This window comes from Pleuronectes platessa, chromosome 2 (genome assembly GCF_947347685.1).
Source record: "Pleuronectes platessa chromosome 2, fPlePla1.1, whole genome shotgun sequence".
Lineage (NCBI taxonomy): Eukaryota > Metazoa > Chordata > Actinopteri > Pleuronectiformes > Pleuronectidae > Pleuronectes > Pleuronectes platessa.
The window spans coordinates 18,391,770-18,406,835 of record NC_070627.1 but is presented as its reverse complement, the minus strand read 5'-3'; the positions used below and the strand labels follow the sequence as shown (position 1 = coordinate 18,406,835).

Sequence of the window (15,066 nt, the reverse complement as noted above, 5' to 3'; positions counted from 1 at the left end):
CAGTGACAGGGGCAGCTCCTGGTACAGGCGACATAGGAGACTGATTTATCATGACGTGACACATGCAATGTAAAACAATACATTAACGTCACACCATATCCTCTAACCCCGGTGTTCCAGTTTAACTGGCGGGCATGGCTTCTGGCGACATTCCAGATGTTGAGGCTGTTTTTCAGAGCCGGTGGCAGATTCGTCATTTTCACAAAGCGCCTGTGTGTGAAGTGCGGTGATCTACTGAAGGTCTTGCTGAAATAAAAATCCTACAAAAACCCTTCACGAGTTCATGTGTCCGTGTCAGCAGCACGTTGAGACCACAATAAGCATTTAAATGGTAAAAAAAAAAAAAAATAGTAAAAAAAAACCTTGAACGGGATTCGAAACAACAAGCTGAAACACTATAAGCTTCTAGCCTGATGACGATCTCACTACGCCACCGAGTCGTTGAAATTTGCATCGCGCATTAGATAAACACATGTGTCATGTTCACAACACACTCGACACACTTCGGACAGATCATCTGTTGATTTCACACAGATAAACAACACTTGCATTACAGAAACTACGAAAAACCAACACACCCGTTCTGTGATGAGCGGTTGGGTTGTTTTCATTCTCCGATGGCAGAACCTGATCATCGACAACAACGAGAACATCTTTTAAAATCCCGTCCGCTGACTTTAACCAGCAGCGACAGGAGGACACGTGAAGCTCCACACGTCCATTAGAAGCACGTTCACCAACTTAACTCATGAAAACACCGCTCGAGCTTCCGCCTTGTTGATGTGAGGGATGTTTACATGTACCTGTTGTTTGGTGTGTACGCGTTGTAATGATCACCAGCGACAAACAAAAGCACTTCGAGTGGAGCTGGTGACGCGTGTGTGTTCTTCAATGCTCCCTGTGTCTCCTATGAAGAGGAGCGTCAAATTTGTAAAGGCTGGTATTATGTTTAAAGCGTTTATTCTGTGTTCGGACTATCACCAGATGACATGGGCGTTACCTGAAAGCACATCTGGTGATATACAGCTGACAAAGCAAAGAACGACACATTTATCTAATGCGCGATGCAAATTTCAACGACTCGGTGGTGTAGTGAGATCGTCATCAGGCTAGAAGCTTATAGTGTTTCAGCTTGTTGTTTCGAATCCCGTTCAAGGTTTTTTTTTACTATATATTTTTTTCTTTTACCATTTAAATGCTTATTGTGGTCTCAACGTGATGCTGACACGGACACATGAACTCGTGAAGGGTTTTTGTAGGATTTTTATTTCAGCAAGACCTTCAGTAGATCACCGCACTTCACACACAGGCGCTTTGTGAAAATGACGAATCTGCCACCGGCTCTGAAAAACAGCCTCAACATCTGGAATGTCGCCAGAAGCCATGCCCGCCAGTTAAACTGGAACACCGGGACGCACCGGAGGTAGAAGCGCTGTGAAAAGCGCTCCGCCTCCTTTCCTCGCCCATGGTAAATACTTTGGCTGTTCGCACCGGCAGCGTAGTGCCGGGGAGAACCAGGAAGGACCATACATGACTTAAGTAAAAATAAATAAATGTATAAATAAATACAGAAATAAATAAATAAATAAAAAAGGAAATAAATTAATTAATACAGAAATAAATAAATAATTATGTTAATACCAAAATAAATGTCTTAAATATATTTGCACATTTATTTATTCCCTACATTGATACATTTCCTTTTCATTTGCAGTGTCCTTATGCTAATGAGAAAGGCGGGCCTAACCGCAGTCTCATGCAGGATTGGTCGCAGGAGTGTTATGATCCAGCCCTACTACTTCTGCCTCTCAATGCTGGTGTCCAGTAGCTGTTTGCAACGTTGAGCCAGTTCACACTTAAAATGAACTAGTTCAAGTTTAGAGGGTTAGTTCAGGTTATTTTTTATTGGGATGATTTAGGTGTCAGTAGTCCTGACTGTGAGCGTCACGTGGTCTACTGAGCACAAGGAGCGAGCCGAGAGGAGAAGGAGGAAACAGAAACTCCAGCTCGGTACAAACCACCTGCAGCTTCTGCTCTGATCATGAAGCCGCTGATCTCTGAGCAGATGTGACCAGAGAGGCTCTGTGTTTCCACTGTTCTACAAAGTCACTGACCGGCTGCTTCACGGTGAAGAGCTCAAGTCTCAGTCTGTGCCCGTGTCTCTGAGCGAGTGTGTGGCGGAGCGCAGGGGCTGTGTGTGTGTGTAGCTCAGTTGACCATTCCTGCTCGAGACTGAGGTTAGGCCCTCCTTTCTCATTAGGACACTGAAATCGAAAAATAAAAGTTGGAATAAATGTGGAAATAAATAAATAAATTTGGAAATAAATGCAGAATTATATGAATCAATGTCTTAAACTTATTTCCATATTTATTTATTTATTTCCACATTTATTCCAACTTTATTTATTCCGTGATATATTTCATTTTCATTTTCAGTGTCCTTATGCTAATGAGAAAGGCGGGCCTAACCTCAGTCTCGAGCAGGTTTGTTCAACTGAGCTACACACACACACAGCCCCTGCGCTCCGCCACACACTCGCTCAGAGACACGGGCACAGACTGAGACTTGAGCTCTTCACCGTGAAGAAGCCGGTCAGTGACTTTGTAGAACAGTGGAAACACAGAGCTTCTCTGGTCACATCTGCTCAGAGATCAGCAGCTTCATGATCAGAGCAGAAGCTGCAGGTGGTTTGTACCGAGCTGGAGTTTCTGTTTCCTCCTTCTCTCGGCTCGCTCCTTGTGCTCAGTACAACACGAGACGTGACGCTCACAGTCAGGACTACTGACACCTAGATCATCCCAATAAAAAATAACATTAACTAACCTCTAAACTTGAACTAGTTCATTTTAAGTGTGAACTGGCTCAACGCTGCAAACACCTACTGGACACCAGTCAGCATTGAGAGGCAGACGTAGGGCTGGATCATTACACTCCTGTGACCAATCCTGCATGAGACTACGGTTAGGCCCGCCTTTCTCATTAGCATAAGGACACTGCAAATGAAAAGGAAATGTATCAGCGAATAAATAAATGTGCAAATATATTTAAGACATTTATTTTGACATTTCTTTTGTTATTAACATATTTATTCATTTATTTATGTATTAATTAATTAATTTCCTTTTTTATTTATTTATTTATTTATTTATACATTTATTTATTTTTACTTAAGTCATGTATGGTACTCCATATAGAGGAAGATCTGTGGTGCGGTTCAGGTGCATGAAAAACGACGTAGAGACACATTTAAAAGAAAACCGTTTAAAATCAGAACACACAGTTTAAAACATTGTTTATCCATCAAATCAACAACAGATTTTTTTTTGTTCAAACCACTCTAGTTTAGTCTTCCTATTTATTGTAATAGCTATATTGTTCCACAAGGTGACGCCATACGAGATGAAATTAGAAATACAGATTTAGCTGGAAATCGAACATTAAACATATACAAACGAAGCTGTCAAGAAGCATTAAACTAAGCAAAGCAAGTTCTAGATCAGAAATCACTCCATGTTCTATACTGTTGACTAGTCTTACCATAACTCAATTACTATCATTCATAACGCCTGGATCACGCCAAGGCATTATTCTTACAGTCAAAATTATTTAAATTCACAGACTTTGTGGAATTTCAACAGCACAAATAATGTTCAAGGCTGGCTAAAAATTAGTTAAGATCATTATTAATGAATGACTCAAGGAGAAGGGGTAAGATTAAATAAGTTTATTCTTTGCACTCATTTTCAAATATGTAGATTAAGTGTTTGGTTTTAATTTACTCATCACTGTAAATAATACTTTTTTCCGTTTCAATTTTTTCACCTGTTTATATAATTTTCTTCTTTTTACCTTCATGTTTGAAATAAATAAAAACGAATGAATGCATTACTGGTAAATATCCCTTTCCAGTAATACAGTAGCTGCTTATGTGAATTTGACAGTTTAACAAGCTGGTTAGAGATCCAGAAACTCCAACCCTCTAACCTCCTGGAATATACAGTTTGGTATATTTTTCCATACAAAATTGAAAACCACAGAGTTCACTTGTGACTCAATAAGACAAAACAAAGGAGACAGAAATGTTGTCGGCGTGCGTCTCTAGAGATGCTGAACACTTTCCATATGAAGTTAGTGCTTCTGTGAGAGGGGAGGGGGTGTTGGTGGTGTCAGGTTTCAATCCCCCGGATGGGACCAGCTCAGCTCGGTCCTGTTCAGGTTCTGTGTTGATGTCCTTTCTTCTCACTCTGGAGTCTGAGTAAAGCAAGTTAGTGCTGCTGCTGCTGCTGCTGCTGCTGCTTTTGTTGTGAAAGGTTAAACGTCTGACATCTTCTTACTGCACTCTGACACTCCAGGCTGGACGAGTCCGTGCATTTGAACGTGTCAACATGAAGAGGGAGGACATCATATTTCAGGCGCTCCTCTTGATCCACAGTAAGTAGACTGGAGTTGCATTATTTCCCCTGTTCAGGGGCATCAAAAACATCATAGAGACACATTTAAAAGAAAGCCGTTTAAAATCAGAAAGCACAGTTTAAAAATTGTTCATGCAAAATAAAAGAGATTAAAATGAGAAGAACAAAAGAAGTGAAAGAAGAACATTTTTAAATAAGTTGAAAGAGAAAATTACTACAAATAAAGTAAGCAGATATGTATAAAAAATTCAATGAGGATATGACTTTATAAAATAGCCAAAAGCACTTGAGTCGTGAATAAAAGTGTGTAATGGTAGACATATGTCACAATTTAACAGCATATATGAAAAAGTATACTGCAACCAAGCCACACTCCTCTGCATCAGGGAGTGGGTATATTAATGAGTGGGCTATTTTTCTTTGGTTTCTTGGAATTTTCTGTGTCTCACTACTTTGGAAGTGTTGAGCTGGTGTGAAAAGTCTTAGAGATCACTTCAGTTGATTTGCTGATACGTGGAGGCACCTTTAATTCATCTGGATCTGTTCATAAGTTCTGATATCAAATCCATGTGATTTGCATCCATCCACCTCAGCAAACCGCTGACACACGATGATGTGTCGGATGAGTTTTACTGAGTCAGAGTGTGAAGCATCAGGACAGCGTTAGAACGTCATTAACTTCTATTTATGAGTCAAAAGACAATACTTTACACTTCTGTTTCCAATTCGGCACATGTTTATAGCTGTAGCAAATTCTTTGTTTTTAATATCTATTGATCTTGAATAATTGTATGAACTGACTTGCATGGTGGTGTAATCTGAAATTATAAAGCCTTTATTTAAGAATAACACAACACACAACATGCAATGTCTTTCTGTGTGCAACTGTTATCTACTAACTAAGTATCCTTTTTTTAAATCCTTTTCTTCTCTTGTTTTTATTTCAGTCTCTGTGGCCTGCCTTTTCTTTGCAGGTATGTTCCTCTTTATGAGTTTGTGTGCAGCTGTGATTTATTTCTGTGCATGTCTCTTCAAGGATCACCAGAGTACAGTGTTTGACCTCCCCCTCTCCCCCTCTCCCCCTCTCCGTCCTGCAGCCTCAGCTCAGTCCGACAGCAGCAGCAGTGTGGTGGTGGCTGGTTACAACGTGAGCGCCCCGGCCGGGTCGAACGTGGTGCTGCAGTGTGTGAGTGGCCGCATGGTGTGGACCAGGGACAGCGTGATGGACAGACAGAGGGTGGTCCACTGGGACCTGTACCGGACCCAACCGGACTACGCCATGGAGAGGGTGGTGGACATGTTCTCTACAGAGGAGCAGAGGATTTACAACTCCTACAACCTGGGCAGGGTCGGCATCATAACAACGGCCTTCAAGGACGGAAACTTCTCCCTGCTCATCAAAGGTCTTGTCTCTGACTTTCATGTCTGCAGCTGTGGTTTAATGTGACGTTAATGAGATTCTTCACTGATCTCACAGATGAGATTTTTTTCAAATAGTACAATAAGACTGGTCATTTGTTTTGCACCCCACAAGGAAATATAACTTCAGCAAATACCAGCATGAAAGCCACATTTCATTGAGACAAAGACATTTTTTGTTTGAGACAGAAAATCCCCCAAATTAAAGGTTGTCATTGGTTGATTCATGAAGGATTTAGACAAGACTCATTTAATTGGTTACATCTGATGTTCGGCCTTTTTTTATTTCACAAAAACAGTAAATCTATGATGTCAGCAGAGGTGGGAACATTTGGTGTTGTTGGTTTGAAATATTTTGTTGATGCATTCAAGTGCTTGTGGGAAACTCCCGAAACAAGCAGCTCTTAGGACCAATGTATTTCTAAGCATCGCAAAAGTTTAACGTTTCTGCAAAAAACACAAAGAACGGGAAGGATTTGTCTTTTTTTCAACTGTATAAAAGACAATGATTTGACGTGACATCATCTTTACCTTTAAATCTTTCTGCCTGTGCTGACAGATGTGACGATGAACGACAGAGGCCTGTACTCCTGTAACCTCCACCATCTCTACTGTCACCTGTACGAGACAGTCAGAGTCCAGCTCAACGTCACCAAATCACGTACGTGTCACACGATGCACCATCTGTCAGCATCTTCAACATACTGCAACCCTGAAGCTGAGTCAGTTTGGCCTTTTTTTTTTGCAACGTTAACCATGTAGGCCGTAAGGAGCAGCGTTTCTGGGATGGACAGAAGGCGGTGTTCGTGGTGCTGCTCGGGACCACGGTGGCGCTGCCATGCATCAACCGACGCAATGTGTGGACGGACTGGAGCAACGATGAGGGGGACCAGCAGGTGATGCATGAACCTCTTTCCTCAGATCAGTCTATGTCAAGATGGAGGAAATGCCAAGTCCCCAATAGTGGAGCCAAAGTGTCAGTGTTCATCTGGTAGCTGACTACTGTATAGGTCATAAACTATGCCTCCTCCATGTAAGTCGATTGGACATGGACCACTTCTCAAAGATAGTTTCTCTCAGTTTAGGTAGTTTTCTTTACCGATGTGGTCATTTTTCAGTAAGTTTGGTTTAGTTAATTATTTGATTCTTTAAAAACATGGTGAAACATCTTGATTGACAGCTGAGACTGACTCACGATTGGTCGAAAGCCTACCGGCAGGGCCACAATGCTGTGACTCCAACCCCTGTTTTCTACTGTGCAGACTCAAATGCATTAGAGTCAGTTTACATTTACCTTTATTATAGACGTTAACCTGAGCAGAGATGACGTGATATATCAACTGAGAAATGTCTTCCCTGCTCTGGTGGTTTCCAGGTGGTTCACTGGGATCGCCAGTCACCAGGGATCCACCAAGACCGTGCTGACCGCCTGGTGGACCTGTACGCCTCTGGAGAGCAGCGCAGCTATGGGCCGCTGTTCCTCCAGAGAAAGATGAACATCAGCAACCAGGCCTTCTCAGATGGAGACTTCTCACTGACCATATCTGACCTAAAGGTGAGTTGGAGTGTTGAACCACACAGAGGAACAGAAAACCCAGCAGGAGCCTGGAAGTTGAAGGACACACATATACAGGAAATACAGTTCACTTGATGCAATGTTTAAAAAGTGTGTGTGTGTTGTATATGTGGTATGCTGTGTTGTCCAGGACACATGGAACTTTCATTAGTAATGTTTCTGTTGTTGAGTCAAACTTTGTTGCTCTGTTGGGAGATGAGGTTGGCAGCCACAGTAAATTGAGCTAACACATGCATATATTTTTTAAACAAACAATATAGGACCTGCCTACCAGTCAGTGCCATTGTTGTGATAATAAATACAGACAATTACAGTCACATTTGAGGGAATTAAATGAGCTTTGTTATTTTGTTCTTTGATAGAGCTCGTAAATCAACATTTAAGTTGAACACAGGCTCAGGAGGCTCTGGGGCTTTTTAGCGACCACACTGTGGAATGGGGCCAGTACGTCCAATACGTTTTATTGGATGGTTTCTCAAGTTTTCAAAAGAGGGACAGTTATGACAGTTTGACATCCTGTCCAGGATGTACCCAGTGTCTCGCCCAATGTAAACTTGGATTGGCTCCAGCTTCCCCTTAGAGAAAAAGCACTATAGACAATGGACTTCATTAAACTGTAATGATGTCCCAAACTTATCTACTTTAATTAAGATACAAGAATGATAAACTTGAGTAACATATTGAATTTACTTGACATAATAATAAAAAACTGTTTTTGTCTACTTTGGTTGAGATAGCAGTGTCTCCATGTTCTTGAGTACCGGATGGAGTTTAGATTAATGTGAATTGCATTTCCTTTGTGGTCACATGGACACTTTTGATTAAGGTTACCTGGATGCAGGGGGTGGCTCATCTCACCCAATGGCTCGACTTTACCTCGTTTGCCCCCATGCAATTAAAAAAACATTATGTCCATGTTTATCTTTTATTATTAGTGCAGTGCCTGTTTGGAATAGATTGTTTTCTTGAACTGTGGTAATGCTCCAGAGCTCAGAATTATATAATTAAAATATACCAGGCCTCCAATAAACTCAGAGCTTTTCATAAACAATCTACAGCGCAGAGTTAGAAAACTTTGCGTTCATCCTACCTGATGTATCTGTGATGAAAATTCTAAATGTCTTTCATAATTTTTTTTATAATTTTTTGTATTACTTTATAAGTTTGCATGATTTACTGAACTGCTGTTGTTTTTCATACATTGCCTCTTCTATTTCAGAGGCAGGCAACACAATCTTCAGACCCAAGTTCAAAACCTTTCAAAAATAAAAGCTCTGTAATTGAGCTTAATTGCATTGTTTGGACCAGACCCCAGGACAGACTCGTCTGTGCTTTTTGAATCATCTCTGTTCTAGAGAGCTATATAATTATGTGCTAGTTAGCTAACCTGACAATCTGCCTTTATTTACCATTAACTGACAACAGCAGTCATATGCTACATCTCTTTAGTTTATTTTTCTTACTTCAGCAAGTCCCTAAATGCTTATATCACCCTTTTAGAGAATTTTAATGACTGTCCGAGATCATTATCAATCATATTGGATTATGGTGACACAGCTAAATGTTTGAAAAAACTAGAAACTAAAACTAATTTTAAACAACTCAATGAAGATTTTGTTGCTTGAATACATCACAAAAATAATTTGATAACAATCAGGAAAATTGACAGATTTCACTCAATCTTGTCAGAATCTTATGTCATTGAGCCTCTGATTGACACTTGCCTCGCATCAACCCCATGAAGTCATGTGATTTCAGTCCCTGCTAAACCTATAGTCAAAGTCCTGTTGACTAGATTTTGTCCTAACATGAAATAACAGACTGGAGCTTAGGTGTCCCACAGTCCCCAAATTCACCCTAGTGACCATTATTTACAAACAGCACAATGAACATTCATCTGCTTTCATGTCACAGCCCACAGATCAGGGGAGGTATTCCTGCCACCTCCACCATCATTACTGTGGTCTACACGAGAGAAGAGAGTTCCAGGTCACAGTGGAGCCACCGGTGATTCAGACCACCCGGCCAGCCATAGCACTGCCTGCTGTGGACAAAGGTAACACACACACAAACAAAATCCCTATTCCTGAAGAGCACCGTAGAGGAGTGGATTTGAGCTATCAGAAAAAAAAACACACATCTGTTCTTTCCTTCACCCGTCCCTTCTGCAACATTTTGTTTTGCCCTCATTCTTCCTCACTCGGTCGGGTCTCGGTCCCTCAGACTCTCCAAATAGCCACAGAGGAAAAGGAGATGAGGGGAGCAGAGAAGAAAAACCCTTATTTCTGAATTTTTCTCTGTTAGTTTCATGCAAGATGTTTTTCTTGCTCTGTCAGCTTGTCTCATGCCAGAGCCCTGAAACCACACACACTCCCTCTTGACCCAGTCATCCAAACCTCACCCACTCATCGACTTCCACCTTCTTTTCATCCTAAACCTTTCCTCCATTTCATCTTTCTATGCACTGTTGTTTGTATTGCTTCCTGTATAAGGGTCTGCAGTTTTCAACTTTCTCTTGCTTAAGTTTAGTTCACGTTCGTGAGCACTTTGACCTGCATGAAAACATATAAAAAAAATAAAAGCCAGAGAGAGAGAGAGAGAGAGAGAGAGAGAGAGAGAGAGAGAGAGAGAGAGAGAGAGACGGACGGATTGGTTGGTATGTTGGCAGGTCAGCTATGTGTCTGTGTTTCCAGTCGGCAACTGGGAAGCAAAGCCGATAATGGCAGTCGTATCAATGTGGGAAAAACATTGAGAGAGGTTTAGAAAGGAGAGAGGAGAAAGGAGAAAATGCCTACGACTGAGCCTGTGTGTGTGTGTGTGTGTGTGCGAGACCGTGGCAAGAAAAACGATCTCATGTCAGTGGAATCTCGCGGATACAGCCTTTGGAGCAGAGTCCAGCTCCAAGCCCACGATTAATCCTTCACTCACTGAGCTGTAATAAACAGTAGGATTGCACCATGGGAACTTAGTTAGTGGAGAAACTAGATGCGATTAGATAGAATAGATTTACCACCGGTGCAGGAGTGAGTTTGAACAGTTTCTCAGACATTAAAGAAACCCCCTCTCCTTGTGTTGTCCTCTCTGACCGTCTGCAACCTCCTGACATCCTGCACCCGTTTCTCAGACCCAACCCACCATTTTTTCCCTTCTTCTTTCTGTTTTCCTTCCTTTTGAAAAATCCCACATGCTCGGGTTTGTTTATTTTCATCACTTTCATCGCTCTCGCTCTTTTCCATCACTTTTTTTTGTTTTTTTTGTGACTTTCCCCCCTGACGACGGAGAAGCCTTTCGGGATAGTTTATGCACAACAAAAGGAAGCATGCCTGATGAGGATGAAGAGATGTAGGTCACCCCTCCCTCCCTCCTTCCCCCTATTAGTTATTTTTCAGTGTAGCTCGGGCAGAGGGGAGGACGTGGGTGGCACGTCCAAACACAAACATATATATTCCCATGAGGCCATGAATCAGGAGGAAATGTCTTGAAACTAAATAAAAGGATAAGTGCAGTTGGAATGTTCATCAACATGTTGTTTACATGTTTGCTACAGACGAGAAGCTGTGAACATGAAGGCAGTTTGAGTGCAAGACGGAGAAAGCTTTTCTAGCCTCCTTTTGTTTCTGCAGGCCTCTGAGGAATCATCTCAGCGTCGCCATCCTCTCCCTCCGCTCTCCTCCTCGCGTTCCACCCCTGCTCGGTCCTTCCCTCGCTCCTCTTCCTCCGCTCACTTCTCTGTGTTTCTCTGCCAGGAAAAGTAAATCACGGCATGACTTTCTGTCTGGATCTCATTTTGGCTCAAATATGTTTGAGTCTGAGGTCCGCAGCTGCTCCTTGCCTTTCACATTTATTTTTTATTTTTTTAATGATGCAAAATGAAACCAGGCTTTCCCTTCCTCCCTCTCTCTCCTCTGCCTCTCAGATCTCAGCAGAACTGCACACATCACCTAAAACCAGACGGGCTAATTATTTCACCCCTGCACTGCAAATGTGTTCAGTATTTTTCTAATACTGAAGAAATTTCATCACGTAGAAAAAACAACATGAAACAGTGTGAGAGGTGTTAGAGGATATATGGCGTCACCAATGGTGAAGGAATTACTCAAACATTTGACTTAAGTCAAGTATAAATAACTATATATAGATAGACGAATGTTTAATAAGGTAAAGTAAAAGTACTACTTACTATTGTATTTGAGTAAAAGTTATATATTTAAAGAGTCAAAGGTAGCGAAGTGTGTCCTAGTCCTTACTGTCTACTAAAGCAATGAGTGTTGGTGATGACGTCTCTGCTGCTGCAGGTGCACTTTGTCCTCATTGGAGGAGGCGGGCTCTAATGTTACCTCTCCACTCTGATTGGATCAAAGGATCGGTTCCCATCTCGTTATTGAATACTTTTAAAAAGTATTACAAAATATGTGATCATGAAACACAATGCATTTTAAAAAGTGGAGTAAAAAAGGGCCGATATTTGCTGATATATGTAGCTGAGTAAAAATGAAAGTACAGAAAATTAATCAGATACAAAAATATACTTATAAGTACAGTAACTTAGTAAATGTACTTTGTTATATCCCACCACTGAGCATAACACACAAACACACAAGCACACACACTAATGCATGTGCAACAGCAGACACATTTCACAGCCTCATGCACAGGATGAAAATAAAAGATATATCCATCAACAAGACAATGAGACATATAGGAAGTCTTCCTGATTAAACTTACATTAAGCTTCAAGTGGAAGCTTCCTCTAGGTAGCAGGAATATTTTGCAATTTTTCATTATTATTTGTCAAAACTACTTTATCAAAACAAATAAAGAATTGAGTCCATGTACAAGATAAAATGTACAAGCACTGCTCTAACTGATGCTGAGTTAGAGTATTCTAAATCTACAAAGCCTCAGAGAGCTGGGTCGATTTTTGTGTGTGTGTCTGGTTTTGTTTAATACTCTCACAAACCTTGCGATGACTCAAGGGTTTGAAAAATGAAGAATAAAGGAAATGAAAATGCTGACTGTTGTGATCTCTGTGCGACTCAGACTCGACCAAGGCTGAATCAACGCGAGTCATCAACGTCATCGTGGCCGACCAGAGACATCACTTCCTCCTGCCGCTGGGATACGTCCTCACCTCTCTCCTGCTCCTGGCGTTCATCATCCTCATCATCATCCTCATCACACGCAGACGTAGGATGAAAGGTCCGAGCTGCAGCTGGATTATGGCTTATTGACACTGAATTCCTCATCTAAGTCTCACCTTATCAAATTTCTTTGTTTTCAGAGTTTAACCCGCAGGCATCTATGAGGTGAGTGCTGCCAACACAAAGACACACACACAATCACTGTCTTACTCTTAAACACACACTCACATGTCTCCTTCTCACTGTGAAAGGTCCAGCAGGAGTCAGACCAGCCCTGATGAGTTTGAGATGGACGTCACTGAAGTCACTGTGAGCAACGATGAAGAGAGAGGATTTGGTGAGTTAGAAGAAAGAATGCAGTCAGATGCCCTTCAGCTACCTAAGACATGCACGATTCAAAACTAGATCATTCCAGTGTTCAGACAAACTGCAAACTGTGCATAAATATAAATACTAGCAAAGTAGTGCAAACCTCCACCATCATCTCAGGCACATCACACACACACACACACACACACACACACACAAGTGGCTTTCAGACATGCAATGAAATCCAGATAATCTCCTGAATTTATCCAGAGCTTCTCCTGCCCCAGCACCATAATGTCTGAATGAGCCCAAATGAGAACACAGCAGGAGATTCTCTGAAGGATTCTCAGCGAGCGAGTGGTTGCGTTCATGACGTTTTGAGCGTGTGACAGACGCAAAATAAAAAAACATCCATGCCAAGCCGCCCCTCACTTGATTGTTTCGCAGATTTTCCCAATGTTGTGAAAGCGTCTGACTGGAGAATCTCCTGCTGTGGTTTTCATATGAAAGGGTAACTCTGGAGAAAGACCAGACACATTCCAGAGTTCCCGTCTTAAAACGCTATTTAAACATTTTGTCTTCAAGGCAAACTTGACGTAATGCTGCCTCATTAGGGCGTTTCTGACCTTGGTGCCTGAAGTCTATTAAGCATATAGACAATCATAGAATCTAAGGGGACTTTAACAACATTGTCTTTGCTGTGAAATTACGTAATCAGTCCTTCCTGAGGGCCCTCTCTCATTTTGGGGCCCCAGAGAACTGCCTGCTTTGCCTACTCTATTGCAACGCCCCTGAGAGGAGTGTGTAGTGAATACACGAGGGCTGTTATCTTGACTGTGTGTGTTTTTTCTCCTGTGTGATTTTTAGAGTACAAGAACAACCTGCTGAGAGAGAAGGTCCATGTGAACACTCAGCCTAAGGTCATTGATCTTGATAAAGGTAAAGAGCGTATGTGGGCTGATCACAAATGACGTCACATCACAAGTGAATCCTCAGTAACCTCCGTTTGTCTTTTCCTCTTCTCGCAGAGATGCAGAAATTTTCTAAGTGAGAGAAAGACAGAAAAAGTGAGAGAGGAGTCGCTGGCTGGTCCAGAGGCTGCGTTCCAAACACAACACACTGCCCGCCCGTCCTGGCAGGAGGGTCACGGAAAGAAAAAAATCTGTGCCACCAAAACTGCAGAAAACTGGAAAAGAAAAAAAATGTTTTTAACTCGTCAAAATGATGGTGACACATTTACAACAAAAGATTTTGTTTTCTTTTATTGTATTTTATTGTCAAACTAAAACGACTTGGGTGAGAAAGAGTGCAACAACTGTGCCTGGCACAAGAGCACCACCCACAGGGGAGGTTTATCTTTGACTGAGAGAGGTGTACATATATTGAATGAAGACGTGATCGACATGAATTATCAGTTATTACAGCATGAATCGTTATGCCTCAAGTTTTAAAAGAAATCGTACTGGTGATTTATTTTTCCATTGTTCTTCTCTTGGTTGAACTGACTGGACTGAAGCACCACTGACGTTTTGATGTCAGTGTGTTTGATTAGATGGAGACTAAATGACCAAAGAAACAATGTATGTATAAATGTTTTGCTTTGACCGTGTTTTTAAACATGTATTAAAATGTGTTTGACGTCCAGCTGAGATGGGTTCTTACACTAACTTGATACCCACTCTGTTTGTATTCAAATGACTTCAATAGTAAAGTAATTACTTGTGAACTGAATGTGGAGGAGAAATAAATGATTGGTCATTGCTTCATAGACGATGTTCCAACGGCTCACAGTAGGAAAAGTACAAGTGTAATGGTTTTACCTCTGGTTCTGTTGAACCAGAGGTAAAAGCTGAAGCTGCTGAATAGAATTCGGCTATTATCAGTATAATTAGAACCTTCGTCAAGGTTATTGTTGTTCATCAGTTAGCAGAATAAGGTCAGATAAGGACATATAACTATTTGGTGCAGAACCGGATCAAGAGGCGGACCCAGGAATTGTGAGTGCTTTTCAACATTTCCGTTGATTTGAGAATAACAAGCAGGTTATGTTTATACTTATACAACTCATTGTGTTATCACAAAACCTGGTGGAAGGATGTGGTATAGGTCAGCCAAGAACCCATTGCAATTTGGTGTGGATCCAGTTGAGAACACATTTTTACCTTTTCCAGAGAATAATTAATAGATCTTGATTTGAAAAATCAGGCC

General features: G+C 41.4%; 1 protein-coding gene across 5 annotated transcripts; it reads left to right on the top strand.

Moving 5' to 3' along the window:
• The first annotated feature begins 499 nt into the window (after nucleotides 1–499).
• Nucleotides 500–14,626, top strand: LOC128453486 (matrix remodeling-associated protein 8). 5 transcript variants are annotated; one of them, XM_053436411.1, is made up of 14 exons: nucleotides 501–1,156; nucleotides 1,249–1,468; nucleotides 4,354–4,432; nucleotides 5,361–5,387; nucleotides 5,511–5,816; nucleotides 6,392–6,493; nucleotides 6,595–6,728; nucleotides 7,208–7,387; nucleotides 9,323–9,464; nucleotides 12,449–12,607; nucleotides 12,690–12,714; nucleotides 12,801–12,886; nucleotides 13,726–13,797; nucleotides 13,887–14,626. In XM_053436411.1, exons 2-14 carry the CDS (start codon nucleotides 1,466–1,468, stop codon nucleotides 13,907–13,909), a joined length of 1,338 nt encoding a protein of 445 aa, XP_053292386.1. In that variant the 5' UTR covers nucleotides 501–1,156; nucleotides 1,249–1,465; the 3' UTR covers nucleotides 13,910–14,626. The 5 variants fall into 5 exon arrangements, with proteins under 5 accessions (XP_053292394.1, XP_053292386.1, XP_053292409.1 ...); XM_053436434.1 differs by lacking the exons at nucleotides 501–1,156; nucleotides 1,249–1,468 and adding an exon at nucleotides 4,073–4,265; XM_053436419.1 differs by lacking the exon at nucleotides 5,361–5,387 and having other exon boundaries at nucleotides 500–1,468.
• The last annotated feature ends 440 nt before the right edge of the window (nucleotides 14,627–15,066 follow it).

What these genes read in the sequence shown, in the direction of transcription:
- LOC128453486 (XM_053436411.1), top strand. An exon ending in ACTGCCTGCTGTGGACAAAG is followed by an intron (nt 9,465 to 12,448) that starts GTAACACACACA and finishes TGTGCGACTCAG; the next exon opens with ACTCGACCAAGGCTGAATCA. An exon ending in GGTCATTGATCTTGATAAAG is followed by an intron (nt 13,798 to 13,886) that starts GTAAAGAGCGTA and finishes CTCTTCTCGCAG; the next exon opens with AGATGCAGAAATTTTCTAAG.